Source organism: Coturnix japonica, chromosome 14 (genome assembly GCF_001577835.2).
Source record: "Coturnix japonica isolate 7356 chromosome 14, Coturnix japonica 2.1, whole genome shotgun sequence".
In the NCBI taxonomy this organism is placed as follows: domain Eukaryota; kingdom Metazoa; phylum Chordata; class Aves; order Galliformes; family Phasianidae; genus Coturnix; species Coturnix japonica.
Genome location: NC_029529.1, coordinates 3516689 through 3540865, shown reverse-complemented (window position 1 = coordinate 3540865; position 24177 = coordinate 3516689). Strand labels below are relative to the sequence as shown.

Below are 24177 nucleotides of genomic sequence, written 5' to 3'. Positions count from 1 at the left end.
TTGAATTTTCTCGTTGCCTGACTGAACCTGGTTATTTTCTATGCTTACGTTGTGTGAAACGTATCCACACAGTCTATCAGCTTCAAATAACTGTAATCTCAGCCATAATATTTCTGTAGCTTCAGAGACATTTTTTAAAACAGAAAACTGGGTTGGAGTCTGTAAATTCTTTTAGGAGAAGATTGATGCTGAGTTATGTGTAGCTTTATGATTGATAACTGAATTCTACTTGGCTACTCTCAGTTTACAAGTCTTTATGATTAAGAGAAATTTGTCCTTCATGTTTTGGTGACTGATTCCTTTAATCTGTTCATTGTTCACTGAGCAGCTGCTTCAGCTCTTCCTTCTGTTTAGGTGCAGAGAAACGTGGGACCTCTAAAACAGTCATTGGACCTTTTGAAAGCTGTTTGTAACCAACAACAGTAAGCAAAACAAAAGCAGAAACAGGAACAAATGGTATCCAACCTTTGCTTGGCTCTAGAGAGCAGTTTTACAGTCTACTGCCTGATAGCCAGTGTGCTAAAGGAATCAAAGACTGGAGAAACCTGTAACAAGACTTGTTGAGTATTAACTTGAATTCTGTCACATATTTACTTTCAGATTAGGAACTGTGCACGGAAGATTTGTGTTTTAAACCAAAGTGAAGCCACAAAGCCTGTTTGTCAGCTGCCTTCATTTCCCTGGTTGAACTGAAAATGGTTCCTCTGTTGCATGCACAAATCAGCTTCCTCTATGAAAGCAGTGGAAAGCTTGGATCAGAAATAACTTGTATTGCTTTTGATGAAACAAGAGCGGGCCATAATTCTTACAGCAGTATTTCAGTTTTTCTCCGGAGTATGTGCAGCTTTTCCCTCACTGTGCTGGTCATGTCTGAAACTGTGCAGCCTCATCCATGCAGTTGTCACACAGGTAAGTTTTGGTTGCCCAGGGCACCTTGTCACAGGCAGCTCACTGTTTATTCAGAGGTGAATTTTGATAAGGTTGTACAAGGATATAAGTAACACAAAACAGTATAGTTCTCACTGGGAAAAAAAAACAAACAGTAAGAGAATGGTGTTCTGCTGTTGCCCGGGGAGAGGAAGAACTTGCTGCTTTCCTTTGAGTTGTTGTTTTAGAGAACTGGAATGTCAGAGTCCCTTTCAATACCACCCTTATGGCTAAACTTAGGCCCTTCTCAGTCATGGTACAGGTACAACCCATGGAATCAGAGGGACAATAAGGGAGAACAAGAGCAGAGCTGCCCCATGTCTTTTGCTGCAAAGAACATACTCTGCTCTCCCAACTTTCACAGGATTCAGGTTTTCAGTTTGATAAGGACACTTCAGAGTGTTACTGTAATAGCACTTCCAGCCAGATACCATCTCCCTTTTTACTTCTTTTCACGTTATCACTTCCCTTCATTCTATTTTCTTTGAGGCTGCTGTATCCTTTGACCCAGCTATATCTTCTGATAGTTTTTTCCACTGCTCTTTCTTTCCATTTGTTATTTCCCTTTAGTCTAACAACTGCTTTTCCTTTTTCTGCCTCTCACCCTACTTTCCTCATGCCTTTTCCCCTTCCCACATTCCTTAATTATCAATCATCTTTCCCCTTATGCTCATTAATCCTAGTGTTTTTCCTTTTCTTTATCTGCTTCTTATAGGAGATAGAAACGTACATGTATGTATACAGCTGTTTTCTTCCAACCACATTCACCCTCACATATATACATCTCAGTGCTCTTTGGTGTGATTGTGTCCTCAGAGGGACCCAAACATTGGATTTACCCATGTGTGGCTTTCAGCCCATTGTCCAGCATTCAAGCTATACCAGATGTCTGTCAGCACACAGACTTCCTTAGGAAAATGCTGTTTTACAGCATCATTCAACTGTAACATATACTAATACTCGCATTACATTTTGTCGTCTCCCTTTTAGCTTAGCGACAACAGCTGTTAATAAGAAAAAAAAGATGTTTTCTAAAGGTTTTTGAAGAAAATGCACCACTCTTCCTGCCTGGAACTGCTTCAGTTGGAACTCTTCAGTCCTTTTTCTTTCTTATCTAGCCAGTGTGTGTAGTGAGAAGCAAGGGCTGTTGCTTTGTGGTTGGAGGTACAGCCCCAGGTTAGCTGGCAGCCAGCATCTCCCCTTCTGCCCTAGGGATATGCACTGGGGGAGCTCCTGCTGCAGGGAGCTCAAGGCAGGTGGTGCAGACAGCCTCGTTTCTTGCTCTGAGCCATCCGCTGGAGGCTGCTGCCTTCTGTGCCCACTGCTCTTCCTGGGGAAGGGGTAGCAGTGCCTCTTCATTTGCTTACCGTGCTTCTTTGGGGCTCTGCTGTCACCTGCGTGCAGAGTCATTTGCAAACAGGCAGTATCACTGGGGAGCAGAAATGTGTGTTTTTTTTAAACCCTAAGCAGATTGATACTCTGGTTTCCTGTCAGATCTTTGCATTTTCCTCCTCTGCCCCGCCCAGCCCCTGACACACTTTTTTCTCACTTTCTGTCGCTCTGTACTCATTCTGACACCAGTGCACTTGCTTCCTTTATTCCAGATTATCCCCAAAACTTTCGGCACCTTGGGGAAGGGGGGCAGGCGGCAGGAGGACTTTTGCTCCTTGTGTTTCTTTTACTTTCTAACAGCTGCAGAGCACAAAAAAACCACTCCGGGGCTCCTGGAAGAGCCAGACATGGGCATGGAGGCAACGTAGACACTTCATCCTGCAGCAGCTGCACCGAGACACCCACTCACTCATGAGCACCCAAGGTAAGGACAGCAGCTGCCTGGCGCAGCATTTAAGTCTAATTGCCACAAGTTCCACTTTCACCTTTATTTTCTGTGTTCATTTTTGTGTGTTTCTCTGAGGTCTGTAGCCACCCGTCCTGTCCTCAGCAGCACAAAATGTGCTCGGGGGGGGGGGGCCCTGCGGTACCCCAGGGTGATGGGTGTTGGTAAGGGAAGTGTGTGCTGAAATGGAAGTGCAGAGGGGGAGCTGAAAGGGCTGCTTGGCAGTGCTGGTTGCCAGGGAATTCCTGCTTCTGCTCTGTGCACTGAGCCCTGACCAAGTGTTTAAATCCTTTCATTACGGATTTATGCTTTCTATTAACTAATAAAATTATTTTTTCTCCCCTCTTTTAATTAGCTCTTCTCACTTCCTTTATTCTTTTATCAACTCTAATGTGCATCCTATCTTCTTCACCATCTTCTTATGCCTGTTTCTCATCAAGCATATCTTCTGTGTGACAAGTGTTCCACTTGTTCCTTTCTTGCCCATGCACAGAATGTATGTCCTCCCCCATGTTCTCAGTCTCTCTCCTTCCCCGCCATGATTTCCTTCTCTATCTCATGTTCCACTTTCCTGCCACCTCTTGCACTCACACCTTCCTGCTCCATCCTCTCCCTGCGCATGCAGCATGCATTGCTGCCCTGCAGAGTTGGTTTAGCATGTGGGGATGGTTCCTGTCTGCTGACCCGTTCTCATACACACACACACTGCTTTCATATCTGCCCCTTTGCTCATGAACATAATCAGAATTTGCAGATTTGGAAATGCATCCCAAAATGCCAGGCATGTCTGCTTGCATTGCCTCCCTCCAACTTCCAGACTTGTGCTGAGTGATTCACAACAAATAACCGCTGTCATCCTGTCTCTGTTTCCTTCTGTCTCACCAATAGAATTTTCTAACACCTACAGCTCACCGTAGCTTCCTTTCCGCTCACAAGTATGGCCCTCTCTGACTTTGTTTTTTCTATCTCTGCTTTTTATATCGTCCCACTCCTTCCGAAGCCTTTACCCCAACCCTCCACCAGGCTTCTCTATCTGTTTCTATGCTGCGTTCACACTGGGAGGAAATGCTAAAGCAGATGGTCTTACTCTGCTGCCTCAGCATCCCCCTGAGACCTCGTAGGGAAACCAGAGGAAGTACTGCAGTCTCAGCTCCTCTTTCCTTTGCAGAATAGGCAGGTGAGAGCAGAGTAACAGCTTTGTGAAACTCTTAGAATGTCTGGTCTGATGAGTGAGGTCATTCTTGTCCCACTGAATCCCATAGGATTTAATATCTTAAGGAGAGAGGCTCCCTGCTGCAGTATTGTAGCAGCAGTAACTTTATTCCTAGGATCTGGATTGAACTCATTTCTCAGATACCAAAATTTGCCAAGATCAGGTTAAAAACTGCATCCAGGGACGATATTTGCTGTGACTGGTTGTTTAAGTTTATAAGCTTTGAACCAGATATGACAAAGTAGTAAAATTTGTTGAAGTTTTTTAGCCTCACCTTCTTAAGCAGGTCTATTGAGACTGGAGATTTATTTCTAGGGATGTTCTGGTTTGGGCTTTTGGGGACTGAATAAGGATCACTTATTAAACTCAGCTGAATTAATAGGAGAATTATGATGTGAGAGAATTCTCTTAGCAATCTGTCCTGCTCTCTCAAATTGTCTATCTCCTTATGAGTGAAAGAAGCTTAAACTGTATGTTTGCAATTATAATGCATACTTTTTGATTCAGAACTAGCAAACTGTGGCCTTTGAGCTGTGAGCATTCTCTTCTGAATACAAAAGTAATTCCATGAGAATATCTTTGTCTTTTGCATCTGCCAAGAAGTCTGCAAGCCTGGAACAACACAATAGGATATGTTATTTTCATTCATAGAAGTTCAGCATAACCCTACTCTGTAACAACTTGTGATATGAAAAGTTCTCATGTTCCTTTTAGTCATCCTGTTAAACGTGTGTGATGATCTTGTGCTTTGGTTTTTTTCAGCATCTTCTGCCCCCAAAACTATTTGGTGGATTTTTGTTGTTGTTTTGGGTTGTTGTTTTTTTCTGTAAGGCCTTGATATTTCCCTGAAACTAATTGGCCGAGACTACGTTTCTCTTTTTGTCTCTTCTCCTTTTCTCTTCCCCTCACCAACCATCATCAGAGTTTACCATGAGTTGAATTAAAAACAGACTCAGTCAAAGCAGAACAGTGACATCTGCAAGGGGATGCAGATGAAGGGAGCCAGATTTGATTTCCGAGTTTCTTGAGTCATGTACCTGACAGAAGAGAAATTTCAAAGGGAAAGAGTGCTGAAACTTTCAGCCACACCCGGCAAACCCTTCTACTGGGAGGGACACCCCAGAAATTCAGAACCACACGTTTGACACCCTCGTCATGCAAGTTGTTACTTCTGGTGAGAGAGAGCTCTGAATTAAGAGAGAAAATAAACTTCCTGCAGGAGAAGAGAATCATCTGAGTGCAATGCGTCTCTGATAAAATTAAAAGCAGCTCGAACTGGTATATGGGATATCCTTAAAAAAAGAAGTCTGAATGTTTTATCCTGTTACTTGGTCAAACTTTTAGTGAAATGCATGGCATGGTTACTCACAGAGGATGAAGCATATAGAGATCCTTATTCCTCCCAATGTTATGTCTGTAGTATTGCAAGAGAACCAGCTGCCCACTCTTTATCAGATGTCTCAACTCCCTTTGATATTGAAAGGCTTCATGAAATTCATGTTTCACTCAGATGTGGCTGATAAGGTTGTGTTAGTGATGGTGGAATATGGCCAATGGCAGCTTTCTTTGTGAGCAGCACCCACGGCAACCTCAGCTTAAAAGAGGGTCCAGGCCTTATGAATTCCAGACTGAAGGATAAAACCCTGCCCTCACCAAATGCAGTGGACTTTTGTCACTGGTATCAGAGAGGTTTTGCTTTGGCTGTTTATCACTGCTGTCCGCAGGATTTGCATTCTAGGAATGCTGTCTGCTCTGCTGAGAATAGAGTATCTGCAGTGAATCTGAATTCCTTTTTTTTTTCAGAACAAAAGATGGGGTTTTCTCAGGCATGCGTGTAACAAGATTCTCTACTCCCTTCCCCCAAATTCTCTGTTGAGTGCTGCCTTCACTCTCCAGATGGGGTCAGCTACTTAATGGCAACGAACATTTTCAGGAAGGTAACCTTTCTGCTTGTGATTTGTTCAAGGACTTTGGAATTATAATGGTTACTGTCAAAAGTACATAATTGGCCTCAGTGGCACACATCCAACAACAGGAGCTTCTTCCACTCTGCTTCACTCAGTATTCTCTCCCAGTATTACCCTCTTACTTTCTTTGCTCCCGTCAGGCACAAGAACACAGTGCCAGTCTGCTTAGCTTGACATTGGACAGCACAGCAGACCTGCCATCCCGCTGTGCGTGGCTCTGGGTTGCTCCTTGGCTGGAGGTTTTCACATTGACTTCAGTTCAGCAGAAACGTTTTCTCTGAACTTGGATTTTGAACACTTCTCATCCTTCCTGCTCTTCTCCCAGGGAGGAGGACAGTCTGTGAGCACCAGGGGTTCTCATGTGTTTGTAGATCTGCAGTTAGAATCATACAAGCAGCGCAGTCTTTGGGCTCTCTTATACAGAAAGCAAACAGACTTTTTTCCACAGCTCATAAAAATGCACGACCCCAAGCACCATAAGCTGACAAAGTGTTGTGTGTTGTCTGCTGCCACGTGCAGTAAAGAGAATATTCTTGTTCCTTTAGTCCCACAAAACCTATTTCATCCTCTGCACTGGATGGGGCATTGCTTCCTAATGCTGTCTGCTTCAGTGAATCTCTTTAGCAACTCAACAGGAAAGAGGAATTTGTCAAATCTCACTGGATATCTATCAGAAATGTCAAACTAGATGCTGTAACATTCTGGTTTTTGTCAAAAGGGTAAGTGTATGTACAGCTGTGTATGTGATATTATTGCTAGTAATTGTTGCCTCGGTGAATTTGCCTGTATAAAGTAGCACCCCATGGTATTAACAGTTATTTTTGTTCTGGTCCCAGAGGCCACCTTGGCCTTACACAAAGATACTCGTTATTTGCCTGAGTCTGAGAAGTCTGCCCTGTTCGTGGCAGATGAGGGGAGGAACCACAGCTCCAATTCAGCCATGGAAGGATCCCCAGCAGCTCCTGGTGCTGTGTCTGCTGGCACAGCTCTGCAGGCAAACGCAGGCACTGAGCACAGCTGCCCAGCTGAGGTAGGACCAACTTTTTTTCCATATGAATGCAGAAAAAGGCTGTATGCTGGCATGACATGACATACCTGGTTACAAACTTCAGAACAAAAGGAATTCCTTTCCAGTCTGTAGCACAGCTGGTGATCGAGTCTCTTCTTAAACATCAATTGAGGTGATCACATTGATAAGATTATTTGGAAGCTTTTGGCTTTCACCATCCTTAAACTACCAGGGGTGGTCATCATTCACTGCTCACACTGGTCTGTTGGATAAAGTCTGTTTAAAATACTTTCTCCCTGCTTGCAGCCCCTCATGGATTACCTCCATGCTCCCCATCTTGCACCAGAACAAGTCCCGCTGCAGCAGCTGCTGCCCACTTCTCTATTTCTGGGCTTCTTCCATTTGCCATTCTATGTTTGTCGTAGTTTATAATGGAAGTAGTTGGGGAGATCATCAAACTCATTTCGCTAATTCCTCATACTGAAGGAAAATAGAAAATTCCATATGCTTTTTCCATTTACCATTGAGAGCTCTTTTTTATTTTTTCCAGGGGAGACAGAAAATAATCGTCTCTACCACTACTCTGGTGTTTCCATTCACAGTTCCTGCCCAAACAGGACCCAATACATCTCAGTATTGATTTGCTTAAGAGTATTTTTCATGTGTTTCATCCTTCCAGTAATATAGTCCTGTATTTTCAGTTGCACACTTTGCAGGAAGACCAAAGACCAACGTGCTTTATTGGAGAAGATTTAATTTCCTTCTGTCTTTCATTCTCTAGTTTTTGCAATCCATGCTGTGAAAGCTTTAAGCGCAGAATGAAACAAAACTTGCATCTTAGGTCAGAAAAGAGCGTGGTTTTCTTCTGCTTTGGCTTTTAGAAAATTAAAAATAAGAAGTGAAGGAGTATTACATTTCCTGTGAGGCTGGAAACACTGAATCAGTTTCTTTTTAATCTGAAATTTTGCAGTTTGAAGGAAAAATGATACTTCTCGGGCATTTGCTAATGGAGCGTTACAATACAGTAAGGTGTTTTTGTGACTTGCATGTATCCATAGTGAGAGCAACAGCATCAGTTCTGCTGCACTGAATGCTGTTGACAATAATGCTGTCACTTGAAGGGCTGAGCAGCCAGGGCTGTGTGCCTGGTGGAGCTCTGCCTGGCTCTGCAGGTACTACAGGAGCTCTATGGGAACACACCGTCAGGAAGGGTTGAACTTTGCCACCTACAAAGAGCAATTGGAAAACGCTGGCTTCAAGGCAGAAATGATCAGGATTTGAACACTCATTTTGAAGGCTATCAATTTCAGGACAAGCTCTGAGATGTTTTAGAGTTTTCTGCAATGCAGAACGATGCAGATTTGTGCAGTTGTGTAATTAAAGCACAGTCAGGCATAAATCATGGTTATGCGTCCAGCAGCAAACACACTGAAGTCCTGCTTTGGCTGCCTGTGGCTGCTCTTGCACTGCCTCTTGTGCTCTCTTGGCCCACGTTGTTAGATGTGGATCCTTAATATCATGCCCGTTAATGGGAGCGTAGGCTCTTCTACGTTGTTATCACTTTTGAAAACAGGATGTAGGTAAATTGGTCTGTTTTGTCAATTTTACTATTATTTTAAATATATTTCAGTTATTTTCTAATATATTTCAAAAGACCCCCGAAAATCTGAGTGCTGGAAATTGCAATTCAACAACTTAAGACTTTCTTTGTAACTTGTTTTTACTTTCCTTGTAGCTAATAATTAATGCTGCTGTGATGTAGTCTTGCATGACTACATCATATTGCACTACTCTGAGGCTGGAAACAGTGGTGAAGTAGGAAAGCAAGTTTCCTGTAGCACACAGATCTAAGAAAGCAAGTTAGTAATGGAGAACTAGGGGGTGAAAGAAAAGGCAGAAGGTTTGTTTGCTCGTATGAAAACTTTCTGGTACTTAAACTTAGCTTGGAATGTTTTGTTATACAGGAGTCTCTGATATGTTTTCCTACAACTGGTACTGTTTTGCACTTATGTGTGCCCTGTTTCCCACTGCTGTCAGCAGCCATGTCGGTGTGTCCTCAAACAGGTGCTGTAATGCAGCTCTCTGCCTTAGGGAACTCAGTGCAACTGTGCTGCAGAAAAGAATCAAGAGGGGGGTTTACAGAAGGTTGTTTTCAAAGCACCTAACTTATTTATTGCCAATAGAAGGCAACAAAAGCCGATTATTAGTCACTTCCACTCAGTGAATACCTGCACATCCCCCTTTGCCTTTGGTAGCCCTGGTACATTAGTCCTCCTAGTTGCATCTTCCTCAGTTCTGAGCTGGCAGAGTTACTGGGATAGAAAGAGTTAAGTTTAGGGGAGGGAAGTGGTCAAGATATCAAAATAAGGTATATGCTTCTCCTTCCATATTTGTACTTTCTGAGAGCCAAAGCTTTTCCTGTTATGTGCAAGGAGCAAGGTGAATGCAGGGTCTTGGAAATGAACTGTTCTTTAAGAGATTTCTTGCTGCTTTTCATTGGAACATAAGTAGTCTGTGGCTCCTGCTCAGAGCCCTGCTGGTCAGAGGGAGGCTGATACCTGAGGTCCAGCAGGACGGCTGCTCACAGAAGCTGCAGTCTGTGCACTCATTATCAGCCCTGTAGACACATGAGTGTCGTTTAGCTGCTCTGAACACCAATCTTTACCATGTTCTGAAAACTCTGCTCTGCTCACTGGGGGTGGCCCTAGAACCTGAAGGGAACTTGTAAAGCACTGTGTGTTCCTCAAGAGAAAATTAGGAAGAACGTCTGAGAAAGCTTCCCAGGCCCCGAGTCGCTCTTGCCTCACAATATTGAACTCTGCTTGATATATAACCTCTGCTTCCCATTACTGATAACAAAGAAGAGCTGCTGGATTTGTCACGCTGCAAAGCAGCCAGTTGTTACAATGCAGCAACTGCATTCTTGGGTGTTTTCAGCTTTCAAGGGAACACAGAATTAAACAGTGGTCCTCCCAAAAGCAACCGTGAGCAGTGCTTTAATAAATCCTTTTTTACCCTGCAGGACAATGTCATTGACAGCAACCAAGGGCAAGCACAGCCACTCCAGAAGCTTTACTAGCAATCCAGATATCATTAATGATTGCTGTCACTCAGGACATGTCCTGCAAACACTTCCTCCCACACTGATTTGCTGAGAATGATTGCAGTGTGAGTGCACTGTGAGAACACAGAGAAAGTTTTGTGGTTCCTGCTGTTCCTCAGCCCTCTCAGAGCTCTCCCACGGTGCTCGCCCACTTCTCCCCGCATCCTCTCTTCTGTGACCATTTGCTTTGTGTGCTGCTGCACCAGGATGCCTGCAGAGCAGGAGCAGAAGAACCCCTCTCTCCCATTTCCTTCCCCTCAAGTAAGCCTGTCCATGGAAACATTGCTGTCATAGGGCATTATGGGCAAAGACACTTCTCGAGTTCTTGTCCTTTACCAGCTCCAGTGAGAAGATGCCAAAGGTGCAGCACTCAGTCAGAAGGATGTCCCCTGACAACAGCAGCATCAATGCTGGTGGACAGAACAGTCCATCTAGGAATGCTAACAGTGAAAAGGCAACTTTCTTGCTTTAAAGGGGCTTTTAAAATCCTCCATGTGCTTCCTTTAAAACAGTTCCGTTAATCTTTCTGATGTTTGCAGTGCCCTGGAGAACTCAGGTGATGAGTGTCTTGCTTGTAGAGGATTTGAAACACTTATTGACCTGTTTATTTTATGACAACCTCGCTTCTGTTTCTAATCCAGAGTGAGCCTTACCTGTTGTTGGTTTTGATTTTATATTGCGCTATATCATGCTAGAGTAATTTCTGCCATAGAAGACAGAAAGGCCTTATCGTCGAAGAGGAAAACCTGTGAGCAGAGCAGACAGCTCCTAAAAGAGCTGTAACCTGAGTGGAGAGAAGCAGGAGTTAAACTGGCTGCTGCACTGCAATTGTTTTGGGTTACGGTTGAGGTTCCATCACTGTGCCTGGTTCCTCTCTCTCATCTTCCGCACTGGCTTCGTTAGCAATGAGATGCTAATTAAATTTCATATTTATGATTAGAAAATAAAACCATTGGACCTTTTAAAAATAGATTTTTATGAGTTTTGGCTCAGTCAGCTGAGTCAGCAGTATAGAGTCTGCAAGGCTGAACGTGGCAGCTTTGGGGAAAAAAAGATAAATAGAGCAAATAACGATAGGAGAGTCCAATCTAAAAGCTCATATAGTTTCTACCCTGTATTAATTTTCAAACATAGGAGAAATAGTTTTATTTTTTTTTCCTACTAGAATAAATACTTCTAGTCATGCAGAAAAAAAAATCCTTTATTTTGTTCCAGAGGGATCAGAGCTTAAAATTTCAGCTAATTCTTAAAATCTCAATTGCAGCTGGAGACAAAACGTAGGAAATAATTGATCCATCTGCAGCGGTATTTGCTGTCATCTGTTAACTAGCAAAATATTTCATGGATTTAAAGGTGTTGGAATTAGCATGAGTGAGCACTGCCACAGCATCAGCCCTGCTCTGTGTGGGACAGGTACTGCTGGAGTGTTTGCACAGCACTGGGTACCAGAACCACCTGAACACTGTTGTTAGCAGATTTATAGGTGCGACAGAGTGTGGTTTCATAGGTACGAGTTCACACCTCACAAAGATTTAAGGGCGTTTTGTTTTTCAAATGCTTTGCATTGAAAGAATGCTGCAATTAAGAGGTTTCTGAAAGAGCTCAGCATCAATTTAGACATGGAAGAAAGACCTGATTTTTAGGAGGGCTCAGCACTCAGCAGCTCTGTGCCTCATAACAACAATCTATCCCACGCTGAAGCAAGCCGTGCAAAAACCTGACCATTTATTTTAATGCCTAAATTCCACCTCCGCTCTTTGCAAATCTGACCCTAATTACAAGTTTTGCCCTTGAGTAGGAATGAGAAATAAGGGAAATCAACCCTGAGGAAGCAGAACCATTCACTACTGCTCATACTGCATGTAACCTTGCTGCTTACAGACAGCACCGCATTTAAAGCAAATGCTTTTCTGCTTAGTGTTGTTTGCTTGAGATGCTTTAAGCTACCAGGTACTGTTAATTCAGATAGCACGTGAGGAATTGTTTTGCTTCAAGGCATAAATTGGGAAAATTGGAACGGACAAAAGCTTTCACTGACTGTGTGATGCTTTACCACAGGTGGTATTGAGGCGCCTCTTCTTGTAAGGGTTGGGGTTCAGGTCACTGTCATCCTGCAGAGTTTAGTGTCTTCCTATGGGAAGTGAAGTTTTTGGGATCAGTTTTCCACACCAAAGGTTCACAGTATTCTATTCTACAACATCAGAGCAGTGGACTCAGTTATTGATAAAGCAACAGAAGATACTTAATCCTTCCTTGGAACGTGTTGACAGTAGGAAATGTCACAGAATTGCCATGTGTTTGGTGTGGTCTCTTCCCCAGGGCAGCAAGCCAAGGTCGCAGAGAAGCCAGTGCTTACAGGGTGGCTTCTCCACCGTGCAGAGCTGAGCCCAAAGACAGTGATGTGGGAAGCAAGAGCCAGCACAGCGTCCTGCAGCTCCTGCTGCAGCCAGGCATGCAGCTCTCTCAGGGCAGCGCTTCCTTTAAGACTTCCCTCCACAGTGTTTGTCAGAGCTGAAAGTTGCCCACAGCTTCTGTTCAGAAGAAAAGGGAAGTCAGGCAGCCCCCAGCACAGTTCTGTCTGCTATATATAGACAGCAAGTTTGAGAGGGAGGGTGGTGGGTGTATGTTTCCGGTGCTGTGTGATACAGTCCCACTACAGCAGTGCAAGAAAGGAGGGGACACAGAGAAGAGGTGACCAGAAAGCATAAGTGGGAAAAATCTATTTATAAATGACATGTGACCATTTTCATGCAAAAGTGAGAATTTTGATTTCAAAATAGTGAGCTCCTTCTGATTCCCACTGTGGTTCTGTCCTTCCTCAGCTTCACTGATTTGATCTATTGTATACTTTTTTCTTGCCAAATGGCACCCAGTTTGCTTTTGCATCTTCGTGCTCTGCTGGCTTGCTTCTTCAGGCAGAGAAATAGCACATGCAAGAGAGCAGTCTGTTCTTTGCATTTGTTCTGTGCTTCAAACAGTTGCAAAGTATAGGTAGTAAGCAGCTAAGAGCTAAAGAAGGTTGGAAGTCTTCACAGAGCTATATGTAGAGCTGCTGCTCTTTTGCATAGTGCACTTGAGATAGTTAAGTCATCCACGTTCTTACCCTAGTGAACATATGCTGCTGTTATAATACAGTACAGTTGGCAAGTGGGTTATTTTTCTAGTGCTTGGAGTAGCCTTGTAAAGTTGATCTTTCTAAGTGCTTATGACAGCTTTGCATTTGTTTGTCCTTCAGATTTTTCAAGCTTCTCTTTTCCTGTTTAGTGCAACTAGTTGTATTAATGGAAGTGTTAATAGCACTAATGAGAACCAGGCTGTTTTGGTAGGGTTATGTGAGTTTCATGTGTTTGTATCAGCTAACGAATCACTGACCTACTGAGTTCTCATGTAGCTCAGTCTATACAAATTGCTTACAAACTCTGACCCTTTGAACCAAAGGACGTGCTGCTTATTGCCAAGTGAGCACATATTTACTGTGACCTAACCTGCAATCATCCAATCCATCTGAATGTTTGGCTAACTTGATTTTTAAATCCAGATCCAATGGCAGGAAGGCTCCTAATCACACCCTCCCCTAATCACACCCTCCTACCTGCTTGCCCCCAGTTGTGCCTTCTCCTCAACTACTGAAGATCTCATTAGCAGTTGTAAAAACAGGATGAGTTAATCTCAAAGAAGAAGAATTAACCTGAGACCCCGTAATAAATTCAGAAGCATTTCTTGGGCCAGTGTTCTCACGAGCCCTTCGCAGCCTGAGGATGACAGCTTCTTTTTTAGATCTTTGCTTTTAGCACACATTAGTTGAAAGGAAACGCTCCTGTCAGTAGTTAATGCTGCACTCAAGAAAGAAAGGCCAGACATACAAACATATTTGTACTGCGTTAGCCCAGTGATTTCTGCTGTCCTTATCATCACGCATAACGGAATGGAGAATATGTAGATGAAAGCTTTTACTAAATGTCGGGCTTTCAGCTCTCTGCTGCTGCTTTGCAAATCCTTTTAAATAGGTGCACTAAATCCTTGTGGTAAATTATTTATGCAAATTGTTGTGCTGTTTTCTTGATTTGCATGCCCTGAACTAGCACTAATTCCTCATGTCTCCGGATTGGTGACAGGGCCTCCCCTAATTACCCTTTAGGGTTTGCTCTGCACCCCGCATTCCTTCTCTTTGCCTTTACTAAGGCTTTTCCCATTCTCATCTTGGACTCACTTCTGTTCTTCACTTTCATTCTGTTGATTTCCCCTTTCTTTGACTTTCTTTATCCCGCTCCCTCTCTGTATTTCCATTTCCCTTTTTCTCACAATTCTTTCAACACTAAATCTTGTCTTTCTCCTCAAATATTTTTGCACCATTTCTCATTGCTTGCATGTTTCATTTCTCATTTACCATCACTAACATAATCACTAACTAATGCTGGCATTAACAGTTTCTGCAAACTGAATGTCAGATTCACAAACAATAGAGAAGAAAAGAGTAGTCTGATAGTAGGCATCTGAAAGGACAAATCTCTTGGGTGATCATAGAGGTAACCCAATCAAGAACTGGTTGGCAACCAAACTTTACATGGGATTCTGAGGTAGAAGTTCAGAATGGTGGGATGTAATTCTGAACAGACTCATTTCTTTACCATTCACCGGAGAGGAACTCAGTTTATAAATTAACCCGGGTCCCAGTGCTGGTTGGTAAGATGGCTCCAACCTCTGTCTCTGCTCTTAAGTTCACCCTTATGTTGGTGGTGTTTAGTGGGCACGGTGCTGAGGGAGCCAGAAACATCTTTCATGTGTGTAGAAAACAGTGACACACACAAAAATGGTAGAGTTGTCAAAACATCATTGCTACATTTCTTTCAGTTATTTGTAGAGGAGGATTTTTCCATTTTCTTTGTTTATTATTGGTAATACATGCTTTACAACCAATCTGATTGGATCTTGCATGTTCAGAGTAACTCAATCTGCTTTCAGTTTGCTATTGAGACAAAATTAGTCATTTCCTTCCTGTGTGATAACATGGTAAGAGCTCCCAAGTTCTGAACTGGCAGACCTGAAAAGGATGTCGACTTTCGATATTTTCACCAGATGGAGAGCAAAGCTGTAAAGCACAGATCTCTGCCTTTTATGAATCACAGGTCACTACAGGATCCTAATAAGTATTTTTAGACTGATTAAGATCTTTCATAACAATAATTTGTTTCTCAGAATGGCATTCTTAGTGTGCAGTTTTTTCCTTCAGAAACTGATGGGTACATTATAGTGTTTCGTGTGCAGTTGCCAAAGCAGACAAAGGCTACATGCAGCAAGTGTGGAATTCAAAGCAAGTATTATTAAGGTATTAAGCAATATTATCCTGCAATTCTGAGAAACTAGCTTGTCTTTGTTGCACATGGTGTTTTCTGGTTTAGAGGATAATAAGCAAACCACTGGGTGTACTGCATTAACAACGCCTACAATTGATCCTTGCTTTATCTGTGCACATTTCTTTTTTGCTGAGATAGTGTTAAATGGATCCGTTCTTAGTAGAGTAACTAAAGGGAAAGGAAGACGTAATTAAAGAGAGTTCCTGTAGTATTAATTCCTCTGGCTGTTTCTGCAAGGGGAGGAATAGTGATTAGGGACAAATCTCTGATTTATTCTGTTGCTTTCATTCTTTTTCATAGAGCAGAGATACTGAAAGAGTAACATGACAGGATTCTTCATTTCTTTTCCTCTCGCTTGGTTGTTCTTGAGATAATAATTATGAAAATCAGGGGAATTTTCTTTCCCTCTTATGTTTGTAAAAGCAAGATGAATGTGCCTTCAGAGCCCTTTGACAAAGTTGGGAGTTTGGTTCTCTCTGCTATTTAGAAAATGAGAGTCGTGTTTATGACTGTGGCTGTCATCTGGCTTCACCGGGGAGGTCCAGGTTTACCTCACTGCAGCTTTGAGTGATTTCAAGTGGATTTGTGTGTTGCATGAAACAGAAGGATTGACTCAGTGGGAGTGGACAGAAAATATTTGTGCTACAGTGTTCCTGCTTTGAGTTTGAAGTTTCCTGCTCTTCTCCTACTTCAGTGTTCTTCTTCTTTGATATACTTATTCAGTATTTTTCTTTTATGTTTCATTGGGGCTGTAGCATTCAGTAGGCTGGATGAATATTTTATACAAAGAAGAAGCTCTGATATATACAAAGTAGTTCTTTCCATGTTTGTGACCTGAAAGATAAATACAACCCAGCCTGTTAAACAGTGCTGCTGGCTTCAGAAAGTGTTCTTGGGCCAACAAAACCTGAAGTAATAAAACCAGGTTAATAATAAATGCCTTTCTGAATCTTTCCATCTCAGTGGTTCCAGGTGCTCTGCAGTCTCTGATGAATGAGTCCTACCACATGGGCATGCGCTTTATATTTTGAATCAAAGACAGGTTAAGAATTTGTCTCCTCTCAATTGGGGGTTCAGCTTTAGGCACTTCTCTGGTGAACACCTTGCAATTGAAGGTGAGCAAATTGTCATCTTAATCAATGTTTAAGCCTTTGAAAAGTGGTTTTCAGTACTGCAGAACATACAGTGCTGCAGCCAGTGTAATTGAAAGCAGCTGGTATTGAGTGATTCAGTGAGGCAGTAGTGGAAACAGAGCTCTCCTGTCTCCTTAAGCAAAGGGATAGAAGTTTCTCATCGCACTTAAAACTGTGGCTTTCCTCTAAAATTAAAAATAGCTCTAAATCCCTTTGTGGTTTTGTGGTTCTTCAATACTGCAATTCTACATCTATCCGTACAAGCAGCTGCTGAGAAAATCTCCCTGTTGTTATATGTTGTCATCTGAGATGCTGGACAAAGTTGAGGAATAAAGGGTGTACCCATGAAGTCTGGAGATATGCACAGATAAAGGATGAAATGCAAATACCCTCAAAACGTAGAGTTTCAAAAGACTTCTTTCCATCTTTATATTTGCTTTTAAGTGTGCTGATTGACACTTAATCCTTTTCTGTTTGTAAGGGATGCAAATAATGAAGCAACTGAAGGGTTAATTTCTACACCAATGTGAAATTAATCACAAAAATGAAGCCTCATATCAGCTTTGATGGAGAGGACTTTACAGAAGCCCTGGTTCTGAAGCCTGGAGGCTTTATTCCCTTGATCGGTGAAGAGTGTCGCCGACATATGAAAGTATGGAGCTGGAGTGAGAGCAGAGAACTGCTTTAATGGCAAGGGAAACGGTTTGGTTGGAAAACAGAAGGAAAATAGCAAACGTGGAAGAAAATTCATCTGTGTTTAATGGCCACAAGAAGGATAGTACCTGAGAGATTGAAGGAGATGAAGGGAATAGAGTGTTTCATTCAGTGTAAAAAGGGATTCTCTTTATTTGTCTGCATCTATAGAGGCCTTTGAAATGGATGGGACTGGCTGAGTTTATTACTGGATGAAGATCTCCTGTGGTTAAAAGCTACGCTGTGTACTAACTACTGAAAGGAGCAGCAGGAGAGCAATTTTTTTAACTGCTGTGGCAATTCTTATTTCTTTTTGGCTAATGCCTGCTGAAGTCAGCCCAAGTCTGTGACTTCACACCTGTGGTTTGTAATGGACAATGCAGTCTTTCTGACATATCACAACTTGTGAATGTGTTAGGTTACAGCTCAAGAGGTGCTGGAGTCAGAAACGAGGTAAGGATAGCAGCGAGCAGATGAAATAGCTGATTACACAGCTGAAAGCATTTTATGTCTGCCTTTTTATCTTATAAGTGAGAACAACTTTTGTGCAGGGTCATCCCAGCAAGGAAGCAGGGAGCAGGTCCTTCCAAAACCTGCAGAACAGATGCACTACTGTGAAAAGCTCCTTTTAAAATGGAATCCCCCCATGCGATCCTTTAGTGGGGTCCCACTGGGTTTGACTCGTCACACCTGGTTTTGCACATGCAGAATAACACCTTGACCCGTGCACAAGTATTTTATTTCTTTTTCAGTGTTACATTATTTACTAAATCTAAGGACGATATGGTTCCTATGAAGGGTGCTGTTTTAATATCACCCATTGGTTTCTGCTGTCTTTGGAAAAGCTGCCAAAGACAGAAGGGTTACCTGAGGTTTGTACTCAGTCTGAGCAAGGAACCACAACACAAGAATTACAGCAAAAATCTCTTGTGCCCATATATGAATGATTATTTGTTAAAAGGTATTTTTCATATCATGTAAGAAACGTATTCACGTTGAGAATTATGCTGATGAGTGAACTTTTCCTTGTATTGTTTAAATCCCTTACTAATGTCCTAAGGGAACTGCTGACACAGAGTGCAATGAGTTCTGGTTCGGTGCAGCAGGCTGTTGGATATTTTGCAAGTTATAAAAGTCCGGCAAGTGCTGCTGAGGTGCACCTGGGAGCTGAGTGGGACACCTCCCCAACCAAAGGGCCTGCAAGAAACCATTGTTTAGTTGAGATAGCTGTGGCTTTGTGGTGACTAAAATACTGCAGGACTTTGTGTTCTGCTGTCTTCTCCCAGAAGTTCAGCTTTTCTGGTTGTGCAACACATGTTAAATTTGTGATTCCAGACTGCACTGTGCAGTTCAGCTCGTCGTTCCTCTGGAGCAGCCGCAGAGCAGCTGTTGGTGTACAGTCAGTGGTGCAAATGCTGAGTAAGTGGTTCCTTGGGTATGAAATGCTAAAGACAAGAATTCTGGAGTGCAGGAGAGAACAAAATGGGCAGTTCTCCTTTACTCATCCATGATATGAGGAACCCTTTCCATTTTCTTGGAGATACTGAAGCCCAGCCTGGAAATTTGGACGCTATAGTAATGGCCTTTAGAAGCGCTAAGCAAAGAAAGGATTTTTGTAGGACAGCTCTGCATCCAATTGTGATAGAAAAGTAACAGACACATTATCCAGCAGATTAGCACTTGCATTTTTACTTTCCAGAATGAGGAGTTAATAGCCCCTGGCTATAATAGCTGGTTCTGTCCAGTGTAATGCAGCACGCTCTGCAGTTCCTACAGTTAGAAGCTGAGGAAATTATAAAACATTGGAGAGAGCTCTTCTGGTCCTAGAAAAATGAGGCCTTGCTTGTGAGCTCTTTAGTTACTGATTACCAGCAAAGCCTCATAAAGCACAGCTCCATTCTCTTATGGCCTGGGAGCAGCACGTTGTTTTGTACCATGGCCTCTGGTGGGCTAAGAGAACTCTTGGAATAGAAGCTGAACTATTGCATGCTGCCCATGTTAAGAGAGCTTAGAAAAGCAAGAATGCAAAACTAAGACTTGTTTCCAGAGCTTGACATTTATCACAAATTTAAGAGGGAAAGATTTTTACAGCTTCTCTACTATTGACTTAACTTTAGTACGAGGTTTTTCACCTCATTGCCTGCCTTGTAACCTTCTCTAATGAGGTGGTTACAAATTAGGAGCTGGCAGGAAATTGCTGAGCAAGCACTGAGAGGCCGTGTGATAACTTTTTATGAGTCAAGAATGTTTTCAGACTCTAGTGACACCGTGCAGAAAGGGCCAGCTCTGAGCTCACAGGTGCCTGCATTCACCCCCGCATCAATCAGTCCATACACAGCAACAAAGGGCAGACGCAGAACGACTCACCTGAATATTAACTCTTCCTGAGGTTCATTTACATGAGTTGGCTCATCACGTTTATGTGGGAAAATTGCAATTCCAATCAGTGCATCTGAGAGGAACGGAGGAGGTAAGAATGGCATAATTAGGTGTCTGCAGTAACTATTTGTCTCTGCTCTGGGTTCTGTGCATTCATATCCTTCCTTGCATTGCACCATGTTCTCTGCTGTTGCTTCTGTTCTGGAGAGGAACTCTCTGACTTGAAGAGACCTTTGTGGGCTTTGCAGAGCTACAGATTCATCACTTGCGAGCAATATGCAATAGTTCAGAGGCTCAAGATAGCACTTCTCTGAACTGACACTTTCCAGATGAGCTGTGAACAGGCTGCACTTCAGTTCAAGCAGTTTCAATATAGGGCAAACTCAGCATTAGAAGTGATTTTAAGCTCATCCAATGTGAGATGGAAGCACCAAAAAAAAAAAAGTAACAGGATATAGACCTCCCTGTTTGATGCTCATTTGCCAATTGTTTCCCCTCTTAAGGAGGAGAGCCAGAGATGGATGACTGCCTGGAGACACTGAAAGATGAGGAGGAAGCTTTGTGGGAGAATGTTGAGTGCAACCGGCACATGCTGAGCCGGTACATCAATCCAGCCAAGCTGACCCCGTACCTGCGGCAGTGCAAAGTAATCGATGAGCAAGATGAAGATGAGGTGCTTAACTCCCTTATGCTGCCCTCCAAAATTAACCGAGCAGGTAATTATTTTATGAATGGCTGCATCTGTATCCCTGTCTCAACTGCATTATTTCGCTGAGCCTAGAGGGAACCCATACCAAGTTACAGGTTATAAAATGGAAGCCCTATATCCCATTTACAGGAGGTTTAATGAAAAGGGGTGGAGTCTTCTGCTGATATTTTGATAATAATGACTCTTGCCAGTGCTGTGCAGGCTGGAGCTCATGTGGTTTGTATTCCCATCACAACCGTGGCAGACGTTTCAGTTTGCATCAGCAGCAGCCACTGCCATTCCAAGAGCAAGTTTGCTGCCTTGTGGTGCTTTGTGGTTTGTCACTGCGGGGTCTGCCATCCCAGCACCTCAGTGCTCCTGGGGGAGGTGTCTTGGAATTTCTGCTCCCGAGGATGATTTTCCTGCACACCTTTAGGGTAATGATCTGCACAAGCATAAGGAATACATGGCGTTACCTCTTGAGTTCAGCTGAGCTCAGCCAGCCATATTTTCCGCAGCACGTTGCTGTGGCAGAGGCAAACCCAAGACAAGTCTGACTTCATGGATACAATACTTACGCTTCTCACAGTGCTGTTATTGTCACCTCTCTGTTCTCTCTGTGTTGTATTTAGGGCGGCTGCTGGACATTCTTCACACCAAAGGCCAGAGGGGCTATGTGGTTTTCTTGGAGAGCTTGGAGTTTTACTACCCTGAACTCTACAAACTGGTGACAGGGAAGGAGCCCACACGGAGGTTTTCCACTATTGTCGGTGAGTAGGATCAGTTCTAAAGCCTGTTGAAATAAGGAGTATCTTGAAGACTGGTTTTGTGTTTCAGGTAAGAACTGCAAATGAAATCTGGTCTGTTACTAGAATCTTGCAGTTCTTCAGTCCCCTTCAGTGCACAAGGAAGGAGCAATAGGGGAAGTCTAAAGAAAGGGAACATCCCAGTTGTCTGAATGGGGCTGAAGAACTTCAGATGGAATGAAAGCCACTACAAGAGGTCTCAGCAGATGTAATTTACATTGATAGCTGACACATGCACAGTACATTTGAAGGATTCAGATTAATTGTACACGTACACATTCATTTTACAAAATTTGTGCTATTTCCACAGGCCTGTGAGCTCAGCTAAAGAAATAAGACAAATGTTGAGGCTTCTTATAGTATCTAAATGACATGTACACTTGTATGCTGTAATTCTGATAATAGTGTGCTGTGTAATATTTGTCCTGTTGCCAGTTAGATGTATGAATGTGTGTGTGTGTGTGTTTGTGCATATTCCTCACGTGCATAATCTGGGACATTTGTTTCATATTGAGTTCTGCTGATCCTACATAGCGTTAGGTTACATTGTAAGAAGCTGATAAGCTGTTCAAACATTTTCAGTGGAGGAGGGACATGAAGGCCTTACCCATTTCCTGATGAATGAGATCATTAAGCTTCAGCAGCAAGTCAAGACAAAAGATATGCAGCGCTATGACCTCTTGGCTAAGTCTCGCCAGTTGGAGGATGAGAGAAAGCAACTAAAACTGAACAAGATAGAGCTGATGACCTTCCAGGAGAGATACAACAAGATGAAGGAGGAAAGGAACAACTACAATGATGAGCTGGTCAAGGTGAAGGATGAGAACTACAATCTGGCCATGAGATATGCCCAGCTGAGCGACGAGAAGAGCATGGCTGTGATGAGGAGCCGAGACCTGCAGCTTGAGGTAAGAGAGATGCTCTGGGTTTCTATAATCAGGACCAGCAATGGAGGATGCCAGGGGCAAAGTAAGTCTTCCGCTGACAGCAGAGGGGTATAGAGCTCATTTGCTTTGCTTGCTCAGATGATTAGAGGCATCAAGGTACTGAAATTCCTACTGCAGCGATGTGTATCAGTGACAGATAATTTACATACTTGTACAAGATAAGCAGAACATAACATACATTGTTTGCTGAAATCGTAATTTTAGCTCTTCAGGCACAACAATATATACCATGGCAGTTATTCAGGTTTACATTACAGTGTTTTCTTCAAAAAAGCCTTGCAACAAGCACTGAAGTATCTTGGGACCACTTAAAAGACAGAAAGAATTACTTCAAGTGCCATGAAATTTATGCTTATGGGTATGTCACAGGTGAGGCAGAGTAAACAGCTACCCACAGTGGATCTGGATGCTGAGGTTTATTTTAGAACCGATGAGATTAGACATTTTACAGCACTTTGATTTTTCACAGTTGTTTATTGCTCCCTCACCTCAGTTCTGCCTTTTCTGAGCCCCAACATCCCTATGCTGCAGGGAGGTGGTGCAGGGTGGTTGGCAGTTTGTGTTGCTTTGTCCTGCTTATGGTCACCAGTCAATGTTACTGGCCAAGATCCCTGACTGTCCCCTGGTATTCATATCTATGCATCACTCTGATCTCCAGTTTACTCCACCGCTTTCAGACCTTTTCCACAGTCAGCATCATCACCCCTTTCTTTCCAGGCTCCCTTTGTTCTGTAGCCCCTTCTTGGGGACCTCTCTTTTCAATCCAGAGCCACAAGTCCCTGGTTTTCCCAATCGGAATAGCCTATGTGCAGAAGTATGTGTGGTCAGCCTCATGAGCAGTATATCTGTCTCATATCTCTTTATTTATTGGAGAATTGAGAGGATGATGCTTTTAATTCTAGTCCAGATGTTATTAAAGTTTACAGCTGACCCATACCTGGTATAGCTAGCAAGTAGTAAACTTCTGCTTAAGAGTTCAGAAGTTCAGATCAGGGCATTTATCACACATGCATATCTACCCAATTATCTGCTTGTTAGCATTCACAGTTTAAGCTATTTTTTCCACCTATGACAGTATGTTTTCACCTGAAGGTGAGAGTGTTTTCAAAACAGTCAATACCTGAGCTTGAAATGATTTCTTGCCTTCCCTGTCTCTCCTTCTCACTGCTCCCTGGCTGCTGTAGATTGACCAGCTGAAGCATCGCCTGAACAAGGTGGAAGAGGAATGCAAGCTGGAGAGGAACCAGTCACTGAAACTGAAAAATGATATTGAAAACAGACCCAAAAAGGAACAGATGCTGGAGCTGGAGCGGGAAAATGAGATGATGAAAACTAAAATCCAGGAGTTACAGTCCATCATTCAGGTGCCACTACACTGAAAAGATTTGCTACTTCAGCTCACCTTTCCCACTTACCCAGGCAATGGGTTCAGGAGGCTTTGACCACTCCTTGCCTCCAGGCATCCCCACACTTTCCTCCCACGCTAACTTACATACCCCCAGAGAAGGACTTCTACCAATAGAATAAGTCAAGCTGTTGAGAAATGAGCTCTTTCTTAGTGCAGAGTGCAACAATTTAATGAGCATTCAGCTCCATGCTTAAACCCTGCTGTGGTTCTTTGTACCAATCTGTCACTACAAAGCTGTGTTAAACAACCAGCTTAGGTGTTTCTGGTAGCAACTCTGTAACTTCTTCTGTGCTATTGTCCCATCTGTGCCAAAAGGTCCATATGAAGCATGGGGTAGTAAAGGTTTCAATTGTTGGTTTGTCACTAGTTACCGGAATGCCCCACAGAACACTGCTGTGCACAAGTATCTTAACTAACCCTTTTTTGTACAGATGGGGAAAAAAATATATATGATATGCAGCTAATTTAGCACTGTGTCTCCCTGTGAAGAGCACAGTCAAATACTGAGATGTGTGTGAGTGCTCAGCACTTTGCTGGGCAAGGCTTGAAGCCTTTTAAAATGACACTTAAAGAAAATTATCAATAGAATGCATTTTGGAACATGGCTTTAGCCTCTAGCAGTGCCCAGCAATTCAGAGTTCTAACATAAATCCAATTCAGAGGTTGAAGAAGTGTGTAGTGCAGAAGGTTCTCAGAGTTCTGGTCCATGTAGG

The 24177-nt window shown here is 42.9% G+C and overlaps 1 protein-coding gene across 1 annotated transcript in view; it reads left to right on the top strand.

Moving 5' to 3' along the window:
• Positions 1 to 210: 210 nt before the first annotated feature.
• Positions 211 to 24177, top strand: part of CARD11 (caspase recruitment domain family member 11) — a 41486-nt gene continuing 17519 nt past the window's right edge. Inside the window, exons 1-6 of the mRNA XM_015876974.2 lie at positions 211 to 909; positions 2620 to 2743; positions 20119 to 20331; positions 20936 to 21073; positions 21692 to 22017; positions 23241 to 23420. Coding sequence (XP_015732460.1) covers positions 781 to 909; positions 2620 to 2743; positions 20119 to 20331; positions 20936 to 21073; positions 21692 to 22017; positions 23241 to 23420 — 1110 coding nt within the window. The 5' untranslated portion in view covers positions 211 to 780. The remainder of the gene's footprint in view (positions 910 to 2619; positions 2744 to 20118; positions 20332 to 20935; positions 21074 to 21691; positions 22018 to 23240; positions 23421 to 24177) is intronic.